This window comes from Equus przewalskii, chromosome 24, assembly GCF_037783145.1.
Source record: "Equus przewalskii isolate Varuska chromosome 24, EquPr2, whole genome shotgun sequence".
Classification (NCBI taxonomy): domain Eukaryota; kingdom Metazoa; phylum Chordata; class Mammalia; order Perissodactyla; family Equidae; genus Equus; species Equus przewalskii.
In genome coordinates this window covers 31,863,319-31,882,255 of record NC_091854.1, presented here as the reverse complement: position 1 = coordinate 31,882,255, position 18,937 = coordinate 31,863,319, and the positions used below count along the sequence as shown (strand labels likewise).

The 18,937-nt window shown below is 46.2% G+C and overlaps 1 protein-coding gene across 2 annotated transcripts in view; it reads left to right on the top strand.

Annotated features, from left to right (window-relative positions):
• Positions 1 to 18,937, top strand: part of ROR1 (receptor tyrosine kinase like orphan receptor 1) — a 358,639-nt gene that overhangs the window by 45,599 nt on the left and 294,103 nt on the right. The window contains exon 1 of one of the 2 annotated variants that reach the window (XM_070592683.1): positions 14,532 to 15,726. The exons of the other annotated variant lie outside the window; for it this stretch is intronic. Within the exon in view, the coding sequence (XP_070448784.1) occupies positions 15,522 to 15,726 (205 nt within the window). The 5' untranslated portion in view covers positions 14,532 to 15,521. Of the gene's footprint in view, positions 1 to 14,531; positions 15,727 to 18,937 lie in introns of those variants that run through there. 2 annotated transcript variants of the gene reach the window in all.

The following is an 18,937-nucleotide window of genomic DNA, read 5'->3' as shown; positions in this document are numbered from 1 at the left end:
GAGAGTCAAGAGTTTAGAAACATTGCCGTGAAAATAACAGGTCGTCGTGGTTGCTTTCCAAGGGAAAGTGTAAGCTGGGGGAGGTTGAACTGCTCTCTGATTCCTCGTGTTCTCTGCTCCCGGCCGAGTTCCAGGTTTCCTAGAGCACAGCCGAGCATCCTCCGTACCCGGAGAACACAGCAGAAAAGCTGTGGAAACCTATCTTGTAAATGTTTTTTTCATTAGCTCCAGGCTCCCAGCCACCAATAAACTGTGTGCTTTTAAAAATCCTTTATTATTTTGTGAGTTTTAAAAAAAAAATTGTACTTTTTCTCCTTATTCATATGCTTGGAATTTTCTTAAAATGTTACATATCAAGCATTTATCTGTTTAGTCCCTCCAGAAGGTAACAGCATTCTAAGTTTTGCTTAAAAGAGGAAAAAAAAAAACCCATTTAATAAACTCGCTGTAACCTGAGCCTCTTGGTGGTCTTGGCAGAAACCCAAATCCAGGTTTGGTTGATACTGTGTAATGTGAATGCAATTAGTAGTGGTTTTTCTAAAGTAGAAAGAGATGTAGAAAAATAATGCGCAGCAAATTTAGGTCAGAGCTGGGAAGCTTATAAATCCTTATTTTTGTTTTTATTACCTTAAGTAATAGGGGAGCTCTTTATTACATAATTTCCCTCACAATAATACGTTTTAAAACATTTTTGTGTTCATTTCATACGTTTGATCAGAAAGCCACAGTTCACAAACCCCTGTGATGTGGCTGCTGGCACTGTTCATGTACAGAAGATTTCTTGTTCATCCCTGGGAAGCCCACACTAAAATTACTGATGGGGGCAACTTTTACCACCTGTTTGTTCAGAAGGTCTGAGAACGCGGTTTCAAGGGATCGACAGCCTCCTTCGAGCCTGGGGAGTAAATTGGCTGTATATTGATGCTGTTCTATTTCAGAGGGTGTGACTTGACTCGAGCATATTTAAATGTATGTGAGCAAATCGTGAAGTCTGTGAGCACGGGGGTATGTCTTTCTGGTTCATAGCAGGCGCTCAGGAAGTAGTTGCTATTAGTAGCCTCACCTTCCAGACTTGAGAAGCAGTTTGCTTCTCCCAGGTGCACCGTCCTCCGTGCTTCTCCGTGGACTTGCCAGGCCTGCTCCTGCCTCAGTACCTTGGCATCTCTGTTCCTTCTGCCTGGAGGCCAGAGATCAGCCTGGACCACGCCCTCGCCTCTTCCAGGACTTTGTCCAAGGATGCCGTCTCAGGGAGGCCCTATCTCCCCTCCTTGCTTCGTTTTTTTCGTAGTATCATCACCCTCTGGTCAACTGATATCCTGATGTAGTGTGTATCCTGTTTACTTATGTGATTGATCCTTTGTCCTTCCACCACTCGACAGTGAGCTCCAGGAGGCTGGGTTTCTGTCTGATGTGGTCATTGCTGTGCACCCGGTGCCTACAACATAAGTTGCTATGACGTGGTTGAAGGAGTGAGTGGATGAATGTGCCACCCCTTACGAGTTCTGTGGCAGTGGCTCGTGTGTTTGCTGTCTTGGATCCTTTGCTTGATTCCCCATTCGTGTCATAAAATGGCATGTGTGGTTACATGAGACGTTGCATGTGAAAGCACTTTCATGCTGTGGTATGCAGATGCCTTCATTCAGTTTTTCATTTTACGAGCCAGACGCCATTCCTGCCTTCACAGAGCTTAATCTTGTGGGGAATTGGATAAATATGTGAGTCATTCTAGTAAAATGGGCAGCAGCAGTGATGGGGAAGGTGCAGAGAGCTGTAGGGGCACCTATAAGGGACTCCTAATCCCGATGTGGGGACAGGACCGTGGAAGGCTTCCAGGAGGAGGGGGCATTGAAGCTGAGATCTGGAGATGAACTAGGCATTGAACAGGCGGAGTTCAGGGTGCTGTGATGGGTGGTGTGAAGGGTGTTCCAGGCAGGAAGAATAGTGTGGACGGGGTCTGGAAGTGAGGCTCCATGGAGGATGGGGGAACTGAAGTAATTCAGTCCCTCCGGAACACCCACCGTCGGGGTGGCCAAGGGGACAGAGGCGTGGCTCGAGAGACAGTCTGGGGACAGATTGGGGAGAGCCTGGCATGCCATGCCGGGGGGCTTGGATTTGATTCTAAGGGCAACGTGGAGCCGGGGAAGGGTTCCGGGGACGGGAGTGACTCGGTCAGACTTTCCTTTACAACGGTCGTTTTATGGAGTAAGACAGTTTTTTCTCCCTCGATGTGGAACTCGAATGCAAGCTCCGCAGAAGGGAGACTGTGAAGACAGTCAAGGGGCTTCTGGAAAGTGAATCTTTAGGCCCCATGAAATCTGCTGAAATCGTATTGCATCTGACCAGTGAGTTTCACAGCAATAAGTTTGGAGATCTCTGACCCCAGATGCATAAGACTCTTAACTGTCTTTGGGGGCAGAGCTCCTGGGTGGAGCTAAGGGTTGTGGTTCTGTCCGGACATGGACATTCCCAGTGAACTCCACCTCGCCCGGGCCAGGCAAGTGCAGCGGGCGTGGAGGAGACGGGCAGGGTTCTAACCTGCTTTTAGACCCGGAAGGACTGAGGGCACCTCCTCCCCAGCACTTGTTGCCTAATGAGAAGAAGTGGCAACAATAGGGTGTCAGGTGGTGGAGGGGACGCCTGGCAGACCTGGGTCCTATCCTTGTTCTGCAGCTTATCACCAACGATGTGACTTTGGGAGCCACTTACCCTCTCTGAGCCTCAGTTTCCTTTTCTAGAAGATGGAATTAATGCTACCTATCTTCCAGGCTTGTTAGAATTCACTGAGATGAGGTACAGTGAGTTCTGCTTTAACACTTGTTTTAAAAACACAAATTTGTTCCAACCTGATTGACATATTAGGGAACAATTTGAGGGTAGTACAAATTTTCTATTTGCTTATGATCAATTTTATCCATGAGGAACGCTAGGTGAACTCAGAAAACTGCCCCCAGCTGAAGTGAGCTGCGTGGGAGCACGCAGAACACCCGCCCCAAACATCTACTGCCTCCGCAGTCGCCCGCGTGTGTCAGGAGCCGCACCCATCCACAGCTGGTGTGGACGACGTTTTGTCTGATGGCACACGACCCTCCTGCCATCGTTTCTCGACAACCCACAGGCTGCGGTCCTTCCAGCGCCTGCTCCTACAAGCTGACTGCAGGCCTTGGTCCAGGTAAAACGCGACTTGTGTTACTGACGTATGTCTGAACCGTTTAACATATGTAAAACCGTGCTACTGTTTTTATTAGATTCCCACCTTCCATTCTATGTCACTCATGACGTTTTCAGTGGTGCGTCTCAATCCCATTTTCCCATAAGCCCTGTGATTTTTATTCTGTGATTTTGCAGAGCACGGTAAGGTTTTGGAACTTGTGTTTTTTGTTCGAGCGAAACTGACTGTATTGAAAGCTCCTAACACAACTCCTGGCAGACGAGTGGCGCTCAGGGAAGGGTAGCCGTTTTATTATTAATAATGATCCACTTCGGCGCAGGGCTGGTTGGGTCGGGGTGACTAGGAAAAGCATTTCATTGCTTTGACTGTGAGCGTCAGTGAGTGGAACAGCCGGGTGGAAGGGTTTGGTGCTTCTGCCTTTCTGAGTGTGTGCTGGTTAGACCACTCCGGGTGCTTATCAGTGGCGAACCAGACACGTCCAGAAATGGGGAAGCCCGGAGGTGAGAAGGCATGGGAAGGGGCTCTAGACAATGTGGAGGCCTGCCTTGAGGAGAATGGGTTGTTTCTATAGGGTTCTGGGGCTCAGGGTTCTGCTCTGCACAGAAAGACCTCAGTGAGGTCCTGAGGGGGCCGTGTGCTCTCCAGCTCCAGGGGCAGCTCTGGGAGGACGGGGAGGAGTCAGGCCTGGGTTCCCGGGTTTGCAGGTTCTGCCTTTAGAGTTCTCCCCTTTGTCAGCTGCAGGCCTGCTCTGGGTAAATGTCACCCAAACACAACCCGAGGTTTTGCAGCAGTGCTTGGACTTTTGCTTGCCTTTTCTGCGTGTGGGAAGAACAGCATGCACATGTCCATAATTACATGCTGATTTCTTCAGCTGTGCCCTCGAACACTGGAAATAGAAAGACTGTGCTTTACATATATTTATGGCTTCTGGCCTGCTTAGGAATAGTGAAGCACACCAATGCTTCCCATCCAGAGTGCTTTTTTGTTTTTTGTTATTGTCAACTCAGGGAGAAAGCTCAGCTAGTTGCTGATCGGCTTTAATTTCCCTCCGACATCCTGTGTAGCTTGTGTCCTCTCCACTCCGGCGAGGCTATTAGGCTCTTGTAATAGGAGATGTCACCCTAGTCTTGGACCTTCTCAAATGAAGTGGGATGGAGAAGCGCCGGGATGCAGGGGCGTCTGACTTGAGGGTAAGCAGCGTCTGCCTCAGCATTTAAAGTGAGATGCTCTGAGCCTGCCAACTGAGGGCTTAGTGTAATATCTCTAGGAGAATTAGTTTTGGACCCCTCAATGAATTAAACATTAGTCATACTGAGTGGTCTGTCTCTACACTGACGTGTAAGATTCTAGGTTTCTATTTGATGATAATGCTAAGACTGTAAGATGTTTCAAACACATTGGATTTCATTAAATTAGTTTTCCCTCTAATCATAGAAGGGGTACTGCTGTTCACTTGCTAAATCTTTTTATTTTTTTTAAAGATTGGCACCTGGGCTAACAACTGTTGCCAATCTTTTTTTTTCTTTTTTTCCCTCTGCTTTATCTCCCCCAACCCCCCCTGTACACAGTTGTATATCCTAGTTGCAGGTCCTTCCAGTTGTGGGATGTGGGACACCACCTCAACGTGGCCTGGCGAGCGGCGCCATGTCCGCGCCCGGGATCCGAACCCCGGGCCACCGTAGCGGAGCGCACGAACTTAACCACTCAGTCACGGAGGCGGCCCCCACTTGCTAAATCTTAACAAAGCTATTAAAAAAACTTAAAACAGCATATTTTTTTATGGCAATTGTCTTGTTCTGCTGCTTTAAAAAAATGAACGTTATCTTTTTTGTTTCTATGAGAGCACCCAGAATGGAAAGAGCATTAGGCTTGCTCTTAAATTGACTTTTCCAAAACCAGGGGTCGTTACATTTCTTCCTCTGAGATTTGTTCCCTCCCCTCCTAGCTCTCTGGAAAATGTAGATGGTCTTTCCGCATGGCAGTTCTTGGCTCTAAGGACACGTGGGAGATGGCCTGCTGGCTCTGAGATCCGAGGCTGAGGCTTCTGATGGGCTAGCCTGGACTTGTAGGAAATGACCAGAAGGAATGGGGCTGGTGGTGCCGTTTTCCCCAGCCACTGGCGTAGCTGGATGACCTTGTTTGGAAAATCACTCCATCAACATTCTTTCCTTTTGTCTTCCTGGACGTGGTTGCAGAGGGCAAGCACATGGGTCAGTCACTGGCTGGGGCAGGTGCCCCAACTGGTTAGTCTCCCTCCATAAACCTCACCCAACTGTTGTTTCCACCTCCTTCCTCCCCTAAAGCCATGTAACTTCAGATAAGGCGGTCCCAGCTATTTTGGCGCTTTTCGCTCTTGCTTAGTCTTGCATAATGGAAAGAGCATGGGCTCCAGAAGCCTGGGTTTAAATCCTAGTTCTGTTATTTGTTGGCTTTGTAATTTTGGGCAAGTGACTTAATCTCTCTGAGCCTTTCCTTACTTAAAAAATGATGTCAGTCATCGCTCACTATCAGAGCTGTTGAGAAAGCATCGTGTAAAGCACCTGCCACAGTGCCAGGCAGACAGAGGGCCTTCTGGAACAGGAGTCCACACAAACTTTACTACTGATTGTTTTTTGAGTAGACGAGTTACTTTAATCCCAGCTGACGTGTCTCCAGAGCAAAAAGATTAGTTGATCCTGCTTTCCTCTTTTTCCCAGCTCTGTCCTAGGCCCAGGGGCGTCGGGGATGAGTAAGAGGAAGTCCCTGCCTGTGAAGGCACTCCCAGTTTTACTCAAATCCATTCATTCAACAAACATAATTTGATACCTGCCATGTGCAAAAGCCCTGTGCCCTTGGGGAGCATATGAAGATGACTCAGTCAGTGTCTCATTCCACATGTAAAAGTCACGTGTGTGTGTGCCAGTGTTGTTACAAGCACCATGGGTAGAACAGCATGTAAGACAGGCCCCCCCACCCCCTGAGAAGCTCACTGTGCAGTAAAGCACACCTAAGGTGGCAGAAGTAGATGAGAGAGCGTATGGCCTGGTCGTTAAGAGGCACTTGCCCTGCCTAGTACTGTGGCTGCATCTGGCCGTGTAGATTGCATTTGTCTAGGCGTTCACATATTGAAACTCAGAGCTCCACTGAGGCAGTGGTCTCATCTTACAGCTGAGGAGAGAGGGCCCAGGGGCATTTAATATGTCACACACATGTCCACGTGGGGAATACAGCCAATAATATCGCATTAACTTTATAAGGTGACAGATGGTAACTACTCTTACTGTGGCAACCATTTCGCAATGTGTACGAATGTCAAATCACAGTGTTGTGCACCTGAAACTAACATAGTACTGTATGTCAATTACACCTCAATTAAAAAAAGGGAAGAAGTTAATGGGGGAACAAAAAGAAACGACACAAGTCATGAATCGTTTTTAGGACCTGCTTATCTGAACAAGTGGGAAAGCTGAGTTCAGGAACAATAAATCCAGGCTATAGGGGTTGGGTTGCCAAGTGAGTCAGGATATAAGAAGGAAAAAAGGTTATAGTCCAACAAGTTCCACACCCAGTTGCTTAAGATTTCATAATCAGAGGGGTAATTTTGAGCAAATGAGTGTGAAAAGACCTCTGCAGATGGTCCAAGAGATGCTACCCAAGTCCAGAGCTCAGAAAAGGAGGGAGGGACGCAGTGCAAGTTTCCCTCTGGCAACGATGTCTTATTGCAGAATTCCTGCACTTGGCACAGATCAAACCTGAAGTTAATTTCTTAAAACCACCGGATGCCTTGTCTTTTTAAAGAGCTTAAAATTCTGAAGGTGGCTGCTCCACCGCCAAAGCAAAGCACCCCCTCCTTCCTTTCTGACCACGAATGCAGTTGACTTTCCACCTCTTAAGAATGCTCCCCCCATTCCTCCTCCTTGCCTCCCAATTAATTCATGTTTATTTTATAAAAAGCTTGTGGGCCTGTTGAGTGGATAATGCTAGAGGTTGACAACCACATGGAGGCACCTCTCACAGCGAGGAGGGGTGTGAGCATGTTTGGATTTTCTGTTACTCAGCTTCAAGACACTGGAGCTCTGTCCTGAGTGAGTGGCAGGGAGACTGGCTTCCCTTCGCCAGAGCAGCAGGGAACTAATAGAATGCTTCTGCTCCCCTTAAGGAGGGTAGGCACGCGTCTGTACTTCCTACTGAACTCCAATTTCCATTCTGCTTTGAAAGCCTGCTTGCTCTGTCAGTGAGAGCCTGATGACACATGTTCAGTATGTCAGGGTTGTTTTCCTTTAAAACTACATATGAATTTGACCTCCATGGTAGGGCTACGTTCACTTTCCAAAGCTCTTCCAGTAACCGTCTGCTTTTAAAAAAATGTGCATAGTATTTTCTTTTTGGGTTGTGTTGTGACTGGTGTTTAGAAAGGGGCTAGAGGGCTCCTGGTTGCCTATGGGGCAATGTGTCCGGGATGTACATTCCCAGATGGAAACAGCTGCTTGAGTTCGTGACATGGTTTGTAGGGTGATTCTACCTGTTGCACCAGACTCACCTTGGTATTTTCCGGCTAGCAGAATAGGCTTTTTTCTTCAATAAAGTTGAGTTTGGATAACCTTTTCTGAAAAGCAGTATTAGTTTTTTGATATTGCTATTTCTATTGATAAATGGTTTGCGGCTGCCAGAAGGAAGTGTGTACCTAACTGTGCGTGCGCTCAGTTACTCTTGTGTCACGTTTGTATGGTGACGACACATTGACTGGTTACCTGTACCATCCAGTCAGTGTTTCAAAGGTCGAAGGTCGAATCCTTATGTCTAGCATGCTTGTGAGTTTCCCTTACCTTGAAAACAGTTGGTGGGTTCAGAGGAGAGAGAGACAGCAGAGGTGGTCAGGAAAGCCAGGTCCCGACTATATTTCTAAAAGGAGCTCAATGCTTTTGGTGAAAAATGTCTCTATATCATCTATCTGTCTGTCTTTCTATCTATCTATGTCTGTAAAACAAATATTCCAAGCATTTAAGAAATAGAAGAAGTATAGGTTTTGTAAGAGATTGACGCTTTCCGCAGAGCTCTGACAGCATCGCGTGGAGACGCAGTAACAGGTGGTCCTGAGCCCCTCCGGCCTCCTCCACCTCCATGACTTCTCTTTTCATTGCTGTTTTTGAATTAGTTTGCTGCAATCAAAAATGTGCAAATGTAAGTCCATCAGAAAAAAATAGGGAAATATTGAGAGGTGAAAAACAATTTATTCTCCCTTAGGCTCACAGCACAAATAGAAAAATCACTTTTAACATTTTGGTGTGTTTCCCTCCAGCCTCTTTTACCCTGTGCATACATTTAAAAGGTTCCATAAATGTGATCCTCTTGTAGACACTGTTTTGTCTCAAGCTTTTTTGCACTTAATATGAAAGTATTTTTTTCCAAGTCTTTATGAGTATACTCTTCCATGCCTGTGTGATACGACCCTGTGTGGGCACAGCCTGCATAGTTCATTTGGCCATTGATCGATGGTCTGGTATTTAGAGTGTTTCGCCTCCACTGTCTTTGAAAATGGAACGACAATAGAACAACAACAGAAAACTTGGTTGAAGTCCAAGATGGCCCAACACCGAGGCTGCGTCTCTCTTAGCCGTCTGTTACATTATTCACATGGAAAGGGGGTGGGGGACCCTCGGCATCTGTGAGGAGAGTTTATTAAACTCTAATTATGGAAGTGTTTATGAACAGCCAGCAGATCAGTAGGAAAGGAAGGTTGGTAAATGGAGTCATTTTATTTCATAAAGCTACCCCAGAGCTTTGAGCCCCACCCCCTCGATTTTGAGTCAGTTTGGATTTCATGGGTCACTCCACGATCACCATGATTTTGCCTTACTCAGTATTCAGTATGAGACATTAAATCTTCCTTACTCAATTTGCAGAATCTATGAAATAGGACCCCAGCCAACCTGGAAAAGTCTAACTTGGCTGTTTAGATATTTATGAATAATCTTTCACTCCTGGGTAGAAGAGAATTTGTAGCTGTGGGTTGAAGGTAAATGCTTCCAAAGACCCCTGTTCTTTTCCTTTACAAGTATGAGTCATAACACATGCATTCTCTTTCTCCCTGAGGAGGCAACTTGACATCAGACTCTGGAGCCAGACAGCCTGGGTTTACTTCCTGCTCCGCCACTTTCTGCCGGTGACCTTGGCAAGTTATTCGACTTGTCTAGGTGTTAGTTTTCTCATCTGGAAAATGGGAATGCTACTACTCATTCATAGGTTTGTTGGGATAGTTTAAATAAGTACAAACACAGTAGGGGCTCAGTAGGGTCAACTATGATTGTTTTCACCAGCCTCTGAAAGTTCTGCATTTCTAGTGCTTTAGACCACGTCAGGGGCTTTCGAACGTTCTTCCGTCAGGGGCGGCTTTCTCTGCTTCTTCCCCACGAGGCTTATGACGTTGGTGATAATGCTGGCTACCGCTTTTGGAGGGAGTGCAAGATGCCAGGCGCTCCACATGTGTTATAACATGTAATTCTCATCACCATTTATGACGTCTTACATTCTTTACTACCACCTTTGCACAGGTGAGGAAACAAAAGGTTATAAAGGTCAGGTAACTTGCTCAAGGTCATAAAATTGCTAAATGTGGATCTAGGAACTCAGTTCTGGTCTGGCTCATTTGCTACCACTGTGCTTTTGTAAATGCCTTTAGGATGGGGACTTTTACGCTTTTTAGATCCCGTCCAGCATTAAGTGCAATTCTTTAAACACAGCAGGTCCTTAGTAAGTACTTTTGAAAAATGAATGCATGAAGAAGGGATCCTGTGGTTAAGAGAACTCGGAACTTTTCTCCAATAAGAAAACCAACAGTACTCCTTTGAATGGCCATGAAATGCTGAGTCTTAGAATTGTGTTCTGCTTCTGAACAGAACATTGCACATGAGAGAATGATAGATTAGTAATTATTTGCCTATGAAACTGGTTGTATTTCATGTGAAACAGATTTAGACACTCTGCATTTGTGATCCTGATTTGAGGAAATCTAGATTAGCATTACATAGGTAATCGTTGAAGCAACTTTAATTTAAACAACGGCTAAAACTAATTCTAGGTCTGGTTTCGGCTGTTGGTTTAACAGACATTCATGTAGCATATACATTGGGTCAAGCCCTCTGCTGGGTACTGAGGGTTTAAGGATGAATAGGATGGTTCCTTTGAGTGCTCTGCCCTTGGCTCCCTGAGGCTCCAGCCATCTTTTTTTATGTTGGATGGAGGTTTTATGCACTCTCGTGATTTCAGCTACCCCCTGATGCTAATGACCCCACATCCATGTCTCTAACCCAGACCCTCCCCTTTGACCTAATTATTCGACTCTTTACTGGCTATATCCACATGGATGTCTCAGAGGCCTCCAAACTGAACTTATTGTCCAGCCCTCAGCACCCTCTGTGTACCTGTTCTGTATTTTATCTCACTTAGTGCCACCTCTGTCCTCTCCTTTATCCAAATTAAAACACTAGAAGCAATCTTTGATTCTTTTTTCGCCCTCATTTTCTACATTTAGCCAGTCACCAGTCCTGATGCTTTTCCTCCTAGATAAATCCTAAGAACTGTGAGGGATTTGAGATTTTTACCCTCCTTGGAAATAAATTAGTCAGCCTGCCACAGTTTCATGGATGCTAAGACATGAGACTTCTGGGTTAGAGACAAAGGAATTTATTACTCACAGCAGTGGCAGTAGCCGGGGTGCCAGCATTTTCTTGCACCAGTTCCCACAGAGTGTCATGAAGAGGGCCAGGTGACTCCTATCTATGCCGTGCATTGTGTCACAGGAGAGGAACCCCGAGCTGAGGGAACCAAAGCTGTTTCTCTCAGACACTAAGTCTGCTTTCCCTTTGCTCCAGAGGAAGACAGTATCTTCTGAGGCTGTTTTCCACATAAACTTCTTCGAAAAGATGATGTGGAGCCAAGGGCAGCCAGTGCTTTGCTCACGATGTGTGCAGAGACTCAGAGACCCACGGAGAGTTGTCTCCCAGTCAATATGTCTTGCATCTGTTCCTTCTGCTCCTTCCTTACACCATTGGATCAGGCCACCCCATCGCTCACTGGAATACTGAAGAGCTTCTCAAGTGTCTCCCTAGCTCTTGCAGTCAGTGCCCTACACCTTGCTGGAGTAGCTCCTGAGACACGTCTGACCGTGTCACTCTCCTGCTGTGACCGTGCACTGCCTCCTCACTGTCCATGGCAAGAGCCCAAGCTCCTCAGCATGACGCCGGCGGGGCTCTCTGAGCAGCCCCTGCCGACCCTCCTAGCCTCAGGGACAGGCCGCATGTCCTCCCCACGCCCGCGTTACTGAACCTGGGTGGCCTCAGGTTCCTTATCTGTAACATCCGGTTGCTGGAACCTACCTCGTTGGGCTACTGTGGGATTCAGTCAGCCTCGCATGTGGTGAGCGCTCTGTAAAGGTCGCCTGCTGTGGTTGTGTCTTTCCACTCTGCCTCACGCTCTGAGATCTGGCCACACGGTTTTCTGTCACTCTGCGTCCTTTTCCCTGCAGGGGGTGCCTCTGCCCCTCCTGCCTGGCTGCAGGCTGCTTAGACACTGGTCTCTCCTTGCCCTTGGACGCATGGTACGTGTCTCAGCCGTGGAGCTGGAGGTCTCTGTGAATGAGTCAGTTATTGCCACCAGGCTCTGACCTTCGTGAGGATGGGCCTGTCTCCTTTATGTTATGTTATTTTATGAAAGGTGTTGAATGAATAAGTGAAAGAAAAAGGAGCTCCCAGTCTACTGGGGTGTTTGGAGGCTGAGGATGGGGCCGGGGGAAGGCAGGTCGCAGGTTGAATGCAGTGAAGGGTCTGAGCGATGCTGGGTCAGTCAGAGCCCGGGGCAAGAGGGTGCATGCTGAGTGTGGTTCCTGGGGTTTGCAAGCCTGGTTAAAGTTATCTGCTGAAGGGAAGGAAGCAGCCCCTTCTGTGCGATTCTGATTATCCCCTTTCCTAAGAGGAGCTATTGCAAATGGAGGGTCATGCAGTCTGCCCTCTTGGAAGGCTGTCAGTTCCTCGGGATACAATGGATTCTCTGTTACCTGGCGGAGTGGGTAGAATGGAGCTTCTTTTTAATTAAATCGTCTCTGCAACAGAAAGTGACTTTATCCCTCCTTCTGAAGTCCCCCAGGTCTCCAAGGCCTGGCTCAAATCACCCTCCTTGAGCTTACTGGCCTGCTGGTGCGCCTGCAGTTATAATTTCACGTGAGCACGCCTAGGAAATCGAGGCCCTTTGGGAGTTTATACTGTTTTCCTGAAATGGTTAGTGTTGTGCTTTCGAATTAAGGAGCCCCTCCACACACACTTATTGACAGGGGTTCTCCGTACGTGTGATGATAACTTTTGAATAATGAGAACACAGCCCTGATCTCAGGATGCCAATGACGTGCTCCAGGATTTCAGGTTCTCACTCTTGCAGCTTCCCAATTCATGTTATTAAATGTTTATGATTTTTATTGCTTTTGAAATAAGAAAAACTGAAGTTTATATATATACACACACACATATTAAAAACTATTTGGCAGATATTGATAAATAAACAGAAAAACCTGAAATCACCCAATATCCAAACCTAGTCATAACTACTTTTAGTATTTAGAGTATGTCTCTAGTCTCTTCCTTTGCTTTATCTTATTGCTTCTCTCTCTCTCAACCTAAATGGGGTCATAATTTCTCACTCATCTGGCAATCTGCTTTTTCCCCCTGACATCGATAGATATTTATTGAAGGCGATGCTTCAGAAGAAGTCCTTGTAGCCCGCTGTTTCAACCCTGGACCCACCATTCTGTCTTGTTTGTCACTGCCTGTCCCTTCTTGATTTCTCTTGTCTGTCTGGATTGACCCACTACAGTGTTCTGATCTTTGATACCTGTGTGTGTCTTGATAATAAGTTCCAGTTTTTTGGGGTGTCTGCTGTGTCTCAAACACTTGTGTGTGTTTCACATACTTTAAACATCTGTTTTCTGATAGACTGAATATTTGTGATGTCCGTTTTATAGATGAGGAATTTGGTCCAGGGGTTTAATAACTATAAAATTTCCTGAAGGTGGAAGTTGATCTCATAATCTTTATGCCCAACACCCTCTCCAGGGTGTGAAATGGCCACCCCACCTTCACACTACTAACTTTGCCTCAAACTCCTTCTGGAATACTGGCCTTTTGGGGCCGTGTCTAATCAGCTTTTGGCTGTACAGTGCCCCTTGAAGGGCACCACAACCCACATCCCTGGGTCCACATGGTGAATTTCATGTGCTTTACTTAAGTGTGTGTGTGTGTGCGTGTGACTGAGAAACTTGTGGCTCTCGCTTTTGTTCCTCACGATGCTGAGATGGACTGGCCCTCGCATCTGTTTTCAGCCCCCACCCCCAATACCAGCGTAATATTCTGTTAACTCAATGCACCTTTTCTTTGTAATTCACGTCAGTTTTCCTTCCAGCCACCTGCACGGTCTCTCTGGCTTGCTCTCAAGGCCGTGAGTAAGTTCTTTGTGTATTTGCTGTTTTCGATAACCTCAGCCCAAGATTTAATGTCAAGGCGGGGGCCCTATTAAAGATGCTATTAATCATCCGTCTTTGTTTGAAGGTTTCCGTGTTGGCAAGCGGGCAGATAGAAGGAGCTGTGTGTTTTCCCAGCCAGATGTGCTGGTAGCTGGGATGGGGCGCTCAGCTGAAGCACATTCCTATCATGATTTGGCAAAGAGAGGGCCACAGAGATTAACAGAATAATCCTTGCTTGTGATCTGGATTCATCAGCTGAATCACGAAGCCTCAGTGTTGGAAAGAACCTGAAAACCACCTACCTCCAACCGCTGGTTTTATACTTGAGGAAACTGAGGCATCAGATAAAAGAAGTATTAAAATTGTAGAACGCCAAGGCTGCGAGGGGCTTATGACCCCACCCAGCCCTGCTCTCTGATTTTATGGGGAAGGATTGCAAGGCCTCGAGAAGTTAAGGGACGCTCCTAATGTCACACAGCTTGCTACTGCAGAGCAAGACTCTCCTGGACTCCTGCCTGGAGGTGACGCCTGTGCCCCTCAGTCTCTGGGGGACGTGTGGGATTCAGCTGGTCTGGGGCATCCTCTGTCACACTCCTTGTGCATGTGTGGTTCTGGCTGGAGAGAAGTTTCCTTGGGTGAGGGTGTGGACGGGCCGAGCTCCCTGATGTCCCTTCACGTGGATGCCCAGGGTCCTGGTTGAACTCAGTGCCGTGTTCTAGCCTCTGCCCATCAGCCCTGCAAGGCCTTTTCTACCTTGGTGGATGGCACTGCCTCCTCCAGTGTGGCGGGAGCGGGGAGCCAGGGTGAGGAAGCCAGCAGAGAAGAAGGAGGGAGTGGGGCGAGAGGTGCTGGCCGGAAGAGGAGCTGGTCGCTTGCTTTGGGGATAAGGGTTTTCAGAGGATTTCCACTTTGCAGTGAAGATGGTACTTGCAGAACCCCCTCTGTGGTGGGATGTCTTCCACATCCTCTATAAAGTTTTCCACCCAAGAACTCCTACTCCTCCTGTGCGCACCAGCTTAGTTACAGCCGTTCATTCCTCTGCTGTGTTTCAGGGGTCAAGCCTATGATTGAGTTAGGAGAAAGATGAGGTTTGTAAAGAGGTCTTTCTGGTCCTTCCAGTACTAAAGCCCCTGGACAAGGGCCAGGAGATTCATCTCCTGGGATTCCTTTGCTCTCGGTGGCTGGGGAGGCTTCCTGCCAGAAGGATCTGAGGCGAGGCCGGGGATGCTGCCATGCCGGCGTCTTCTGCGTCTGGCAGGGCAACAAAGGGCTTCTGTCTGCCCTCCGAGGTTGGGTTGGTACAACCCACTTCAGTTGAAAGCCACCGTCATTTAGCAACTTGATAATTACAATTCTAATATACGAATTAAAGAAAACATGGGCCGTGTTACCGAAATGTGAGACTCCAAGCTGCAGTGGTCCACGCATGCCCGCCTGCAGCTCTGCGGGTTTCCCACACACCTTCTTTGTTCCAGCTCTGGGTTCAGACGTAATCACCGCAGGAAATAAGTCCCACGTGTCTCCTCAGTGGGAGACGATGCTGGTGGTAATTCTTTTGTGATGGGGAGAAGAGAAGATAGTGTCTGCAAATTCTGTGGGGCGGGCGGTGAGTGGAATTTCGTCAACGCAGAGATAAACAAAACTCGTGGAATAGGTACTTCTGGAGCTCCCATTTGTTACCTACTATGGAAAACATGAAGGCCAAATAGAAGAGAAAACGTAAGAGGCCATGTTTCGGAGGTGGATCATCAACCTGAGCTTACGGATTGATTTATTTCCTTGCAGGCTCTGAGAAAATGGCCACTTGTCGCTTTCTGTTATTAATAAAGAGGTCACTTTATCATTAGGCCTTTGAATCTGCGTTTAATGGCTAAAGCAGATGGTTATAATTTCTGGCTTAGTGTGGCCACCTTATTAATAAAAAGAACTGATGGAGAGGAAAAGGCTTCTTCATTTTTAACTCCAGGAGCAGAGCACAAATGTTTTCCAGCCTTTCTTTGTGTGGAGAGCAGACCTGGTGGCTGCGGGAAGATCCTGTTACAACGTTTGAAAAAAGACTGGCGGAGTGGAGGTAGCCCCATTTGAATCCTTCTTTTGTTAAACTTTAAAGGGATGCTATAAATGCAGGCCGCCCCCTCCCTGGAGAAGGTGTTGTGAAGGAAGCTCCAGGATTATATTTGAAAGTAAATTAATATTTTAATAACGTAAAGAAGAAAGTAGGAAACACCCACCTCATTTAGGATAGCGGAGGCCCATGGTACTTTCTTAAATTATTCTCTTTGCTTACACTATTTTAAACTACTGTTTTTGGATTGACTTACTAGGCCTGGGTGAATGTGTCCTGTATCTTATTTGGTTTCTCTTAAATTCACTTGAGTTTTTGTGAAAAAAACAAACGAAAAGCGGCAAAAATGTATGGTGGCCGATTTCTGGTCGATTTTACCGTGTCTGTATTCTTAGTGGCCAGGAGCTTGAAATATGAGGATCACATTGGCAACTTTTTGTCACATACTAGCAATTTAAGGACAGTTCCAGAAGCACTTGTATTCATGAGGACAGAATGAGTTAGCCTCCCAATGCACCTGGTGAACAGGGCCGAGAAATGCTGGAAATCTTTCACTCAAGGCTCCGAAGAGCAAGCGTGTCAAGTGACTGACTGACCCTCAGGCTTATGTATGTTTCTGACTATTTGCTGTATCCTGGGGTCTGTGATGGCAGATAACTCCTGCTCGTTTAGATGAACAGAATGTGTTCGAGTGCTGTGCCCGCTTCTGAAATAAGGAAGAAACACTGAATTTTAGGGATAGAAAAAAGTCTTCAAAGGTTACTTTGTCCACTTGTTTTCAATTTTTTTCTGCTAATGATGCCTTTGAGACGAGCTCTCTGTGGACCTTTGTTTAGAAATAGTTTGAATTTTAAATTGTTAACAATAACTATTTTTTCCATCTTTATTAGTCAAAGTTCATTTGATCGTTTGTTCATTCATTCATTCAACTTTTAGTCTGTACTTGCGTTTGACCAGGCGCTGTGTGGCCGTGGGGGTACAAAGGAGCTTGTGATGGCCGGTAGACTTTTTAAAATGAGAAAATCCTAGTTCCTGTGGATCCTTGTTGTTCCTACCTTCTCAGACACCTGGATGTCCAGACCGACCCCTGGCTAAGCCAGCATGCTTTGTTCTCTTTTTAAAAATTTGAGGGGCCGGCTGGTGGCCGAGTGGTTAAGTTTGTGTGCTCTGCTTCAGCGGCCCAGGGTTTCATTGGTTCGGATCCTGGGCACAGACATGGCACCTCTCATCAGGCCACGCTGAGGCAGCGTCCCACATGCCACAACTAGAAGGACCTACAACTATGTACTGGGGGGTTTTGGGGAGAAGAAGAAGAAGAACAAGAAAAAAAGGAAGATTGGCAACAGTTATTAACTCAGGTGCCAATCTTAAAAAGGAAAAAATTTGAAATATCTTAAGTATACAGAAAAGCAAACAAAAATGACAAAATTCCCTTTCAGATACAAACATTTTGCCATATTTGCTGCAGATTCTTTAAAGAAATAAAACAGCACAGATACAACTGGAGCTCCCCATGCCCCCTTCCTAAATCCTGCTTCTTTTCTCCTCCAGAGGTAACCTCTCAACTTAATTTAGTGTCTTTTTGTTCCTATGCATGTTTTTATACTTTTGCTCCGTAGGTATAAACCCACTCATGATGCGTGGTCTTGCTCTGCCGATTTCTTTTAACTTTGTGTACGTGGTAGCTTACCGTACCTGATCCCCCACAGCTTGCTTTTTTTTTTTTTGCTCGACATTATGCTTTGATATTTAACCTTGTTAATTTAGAAACTTCATGTTAATCCAAGAAGTTATTTTAGCTGCTGTGCAATAACTATTATGTGACCGTTTCACAATTAATGTAATTCTCGTTTTTATTTTTTTCTGTGTTATAAACAACGCTGCTCTGAAAAATTTTGACCTGTCCTCTGTGAACATGTGGGAAAATTTCTCTAGGCTCTCTGCTTAGGAATATGATGGAGAATGCATGTCCTCGGCTGGCTAGATGTTGCTGAATTGCGCTCCACTGCCTTGTGCCAGTGTGAGCTCCTGCCTGCAGTATGTGAGTTCCTGTTCTCCTCACCTTTTCCAGCTCTTGGTATTGGAAATACTTTTAGTTTTTGCTCATTTCATGGGTATGAGATAAACTCATAATTTGGATGTATAAAGATATGTCAGAAGTGGAGCAAAGATGGCAGAGCAAAGACAGGGTTTCTCCTTTCCCTCCTGTTCTGGCCATGTTGTAGGGCAGTTCAAGTTTCTGCCTGGGTGGAGTCATCCCCATCAAGCCTACCTTGGCCTGAATTAGTTTGCTCTGCATCCATGGTACACAGAACACGTTAACAGACCTTTCCAAGGAAGATGAAGACCCAAAATCCAAACTCATAGAACCTGTGTCGGGGGTGAGAAGCAGGGTCACTATGGCCTGACTCACACTGGATTCTTTGTGCTGGCCAGGCAGGACGGAGACCTGGGGCTCTGCTCGAGCAGAGGCCGCTGCCAGCTTGTCTCTGGGCTTTAGTGTCCTCATCTATAAAATGAGAGGTGGCATTAGTCGTTCTTTCTTCAAGTGTTGATTTGTTTTTTTTCTGGTTATAAAATTCCATGTTTCTAAGTAGTAATGTCCCTTGGTACTTTAAAATGTTTTCGAATCACCTCTGCTCAATTTGTCCTGAGAAGAGAGGAACTTAATGCGTCACTAAGTTAAGAGCAGCGAGAAATGCTAAACAGTCACTGTTGAAATTGTAATCTAAATTAAAATTATGGAGAAAAAGATCGCTGCCACTCATGCACAAAGACGACAGGGAAGAAATAGTAAGAAGGGACATCCTGTGCCTGACCATCCCCTCACTGCCCCATTTTCCTGTTTTTCACATTTGCTATAATGGTCATATAGTAACATTCTTGGAATAAAGTAATAAACATATGCAATCAATTATAAGCTCATTTGGTAGGAAAAAGAATGTGATTTACACAAAACATGTGTTCGGCAAAGGGGGGAACACCTGTATGTGAAGAATGATTTGTGATAATTTCTTAGATAATTCCTGTAATCCTTTCCTGGGTTTAAGTTGGTGGCTGAGAAGTGTTTTTCTTTCTTTGTTGCTGTTGGAAAGATCCAGGGGAGATGGAAAACTGCTCGCCCGGTATCTTCCCTTAGTAGCAGTGGCACAGCTGGGCGCAGAGTGACATGAGTTCTCAGTAGGTTTTAGGACCGAAAGAGAAGGTGGACAGCGGG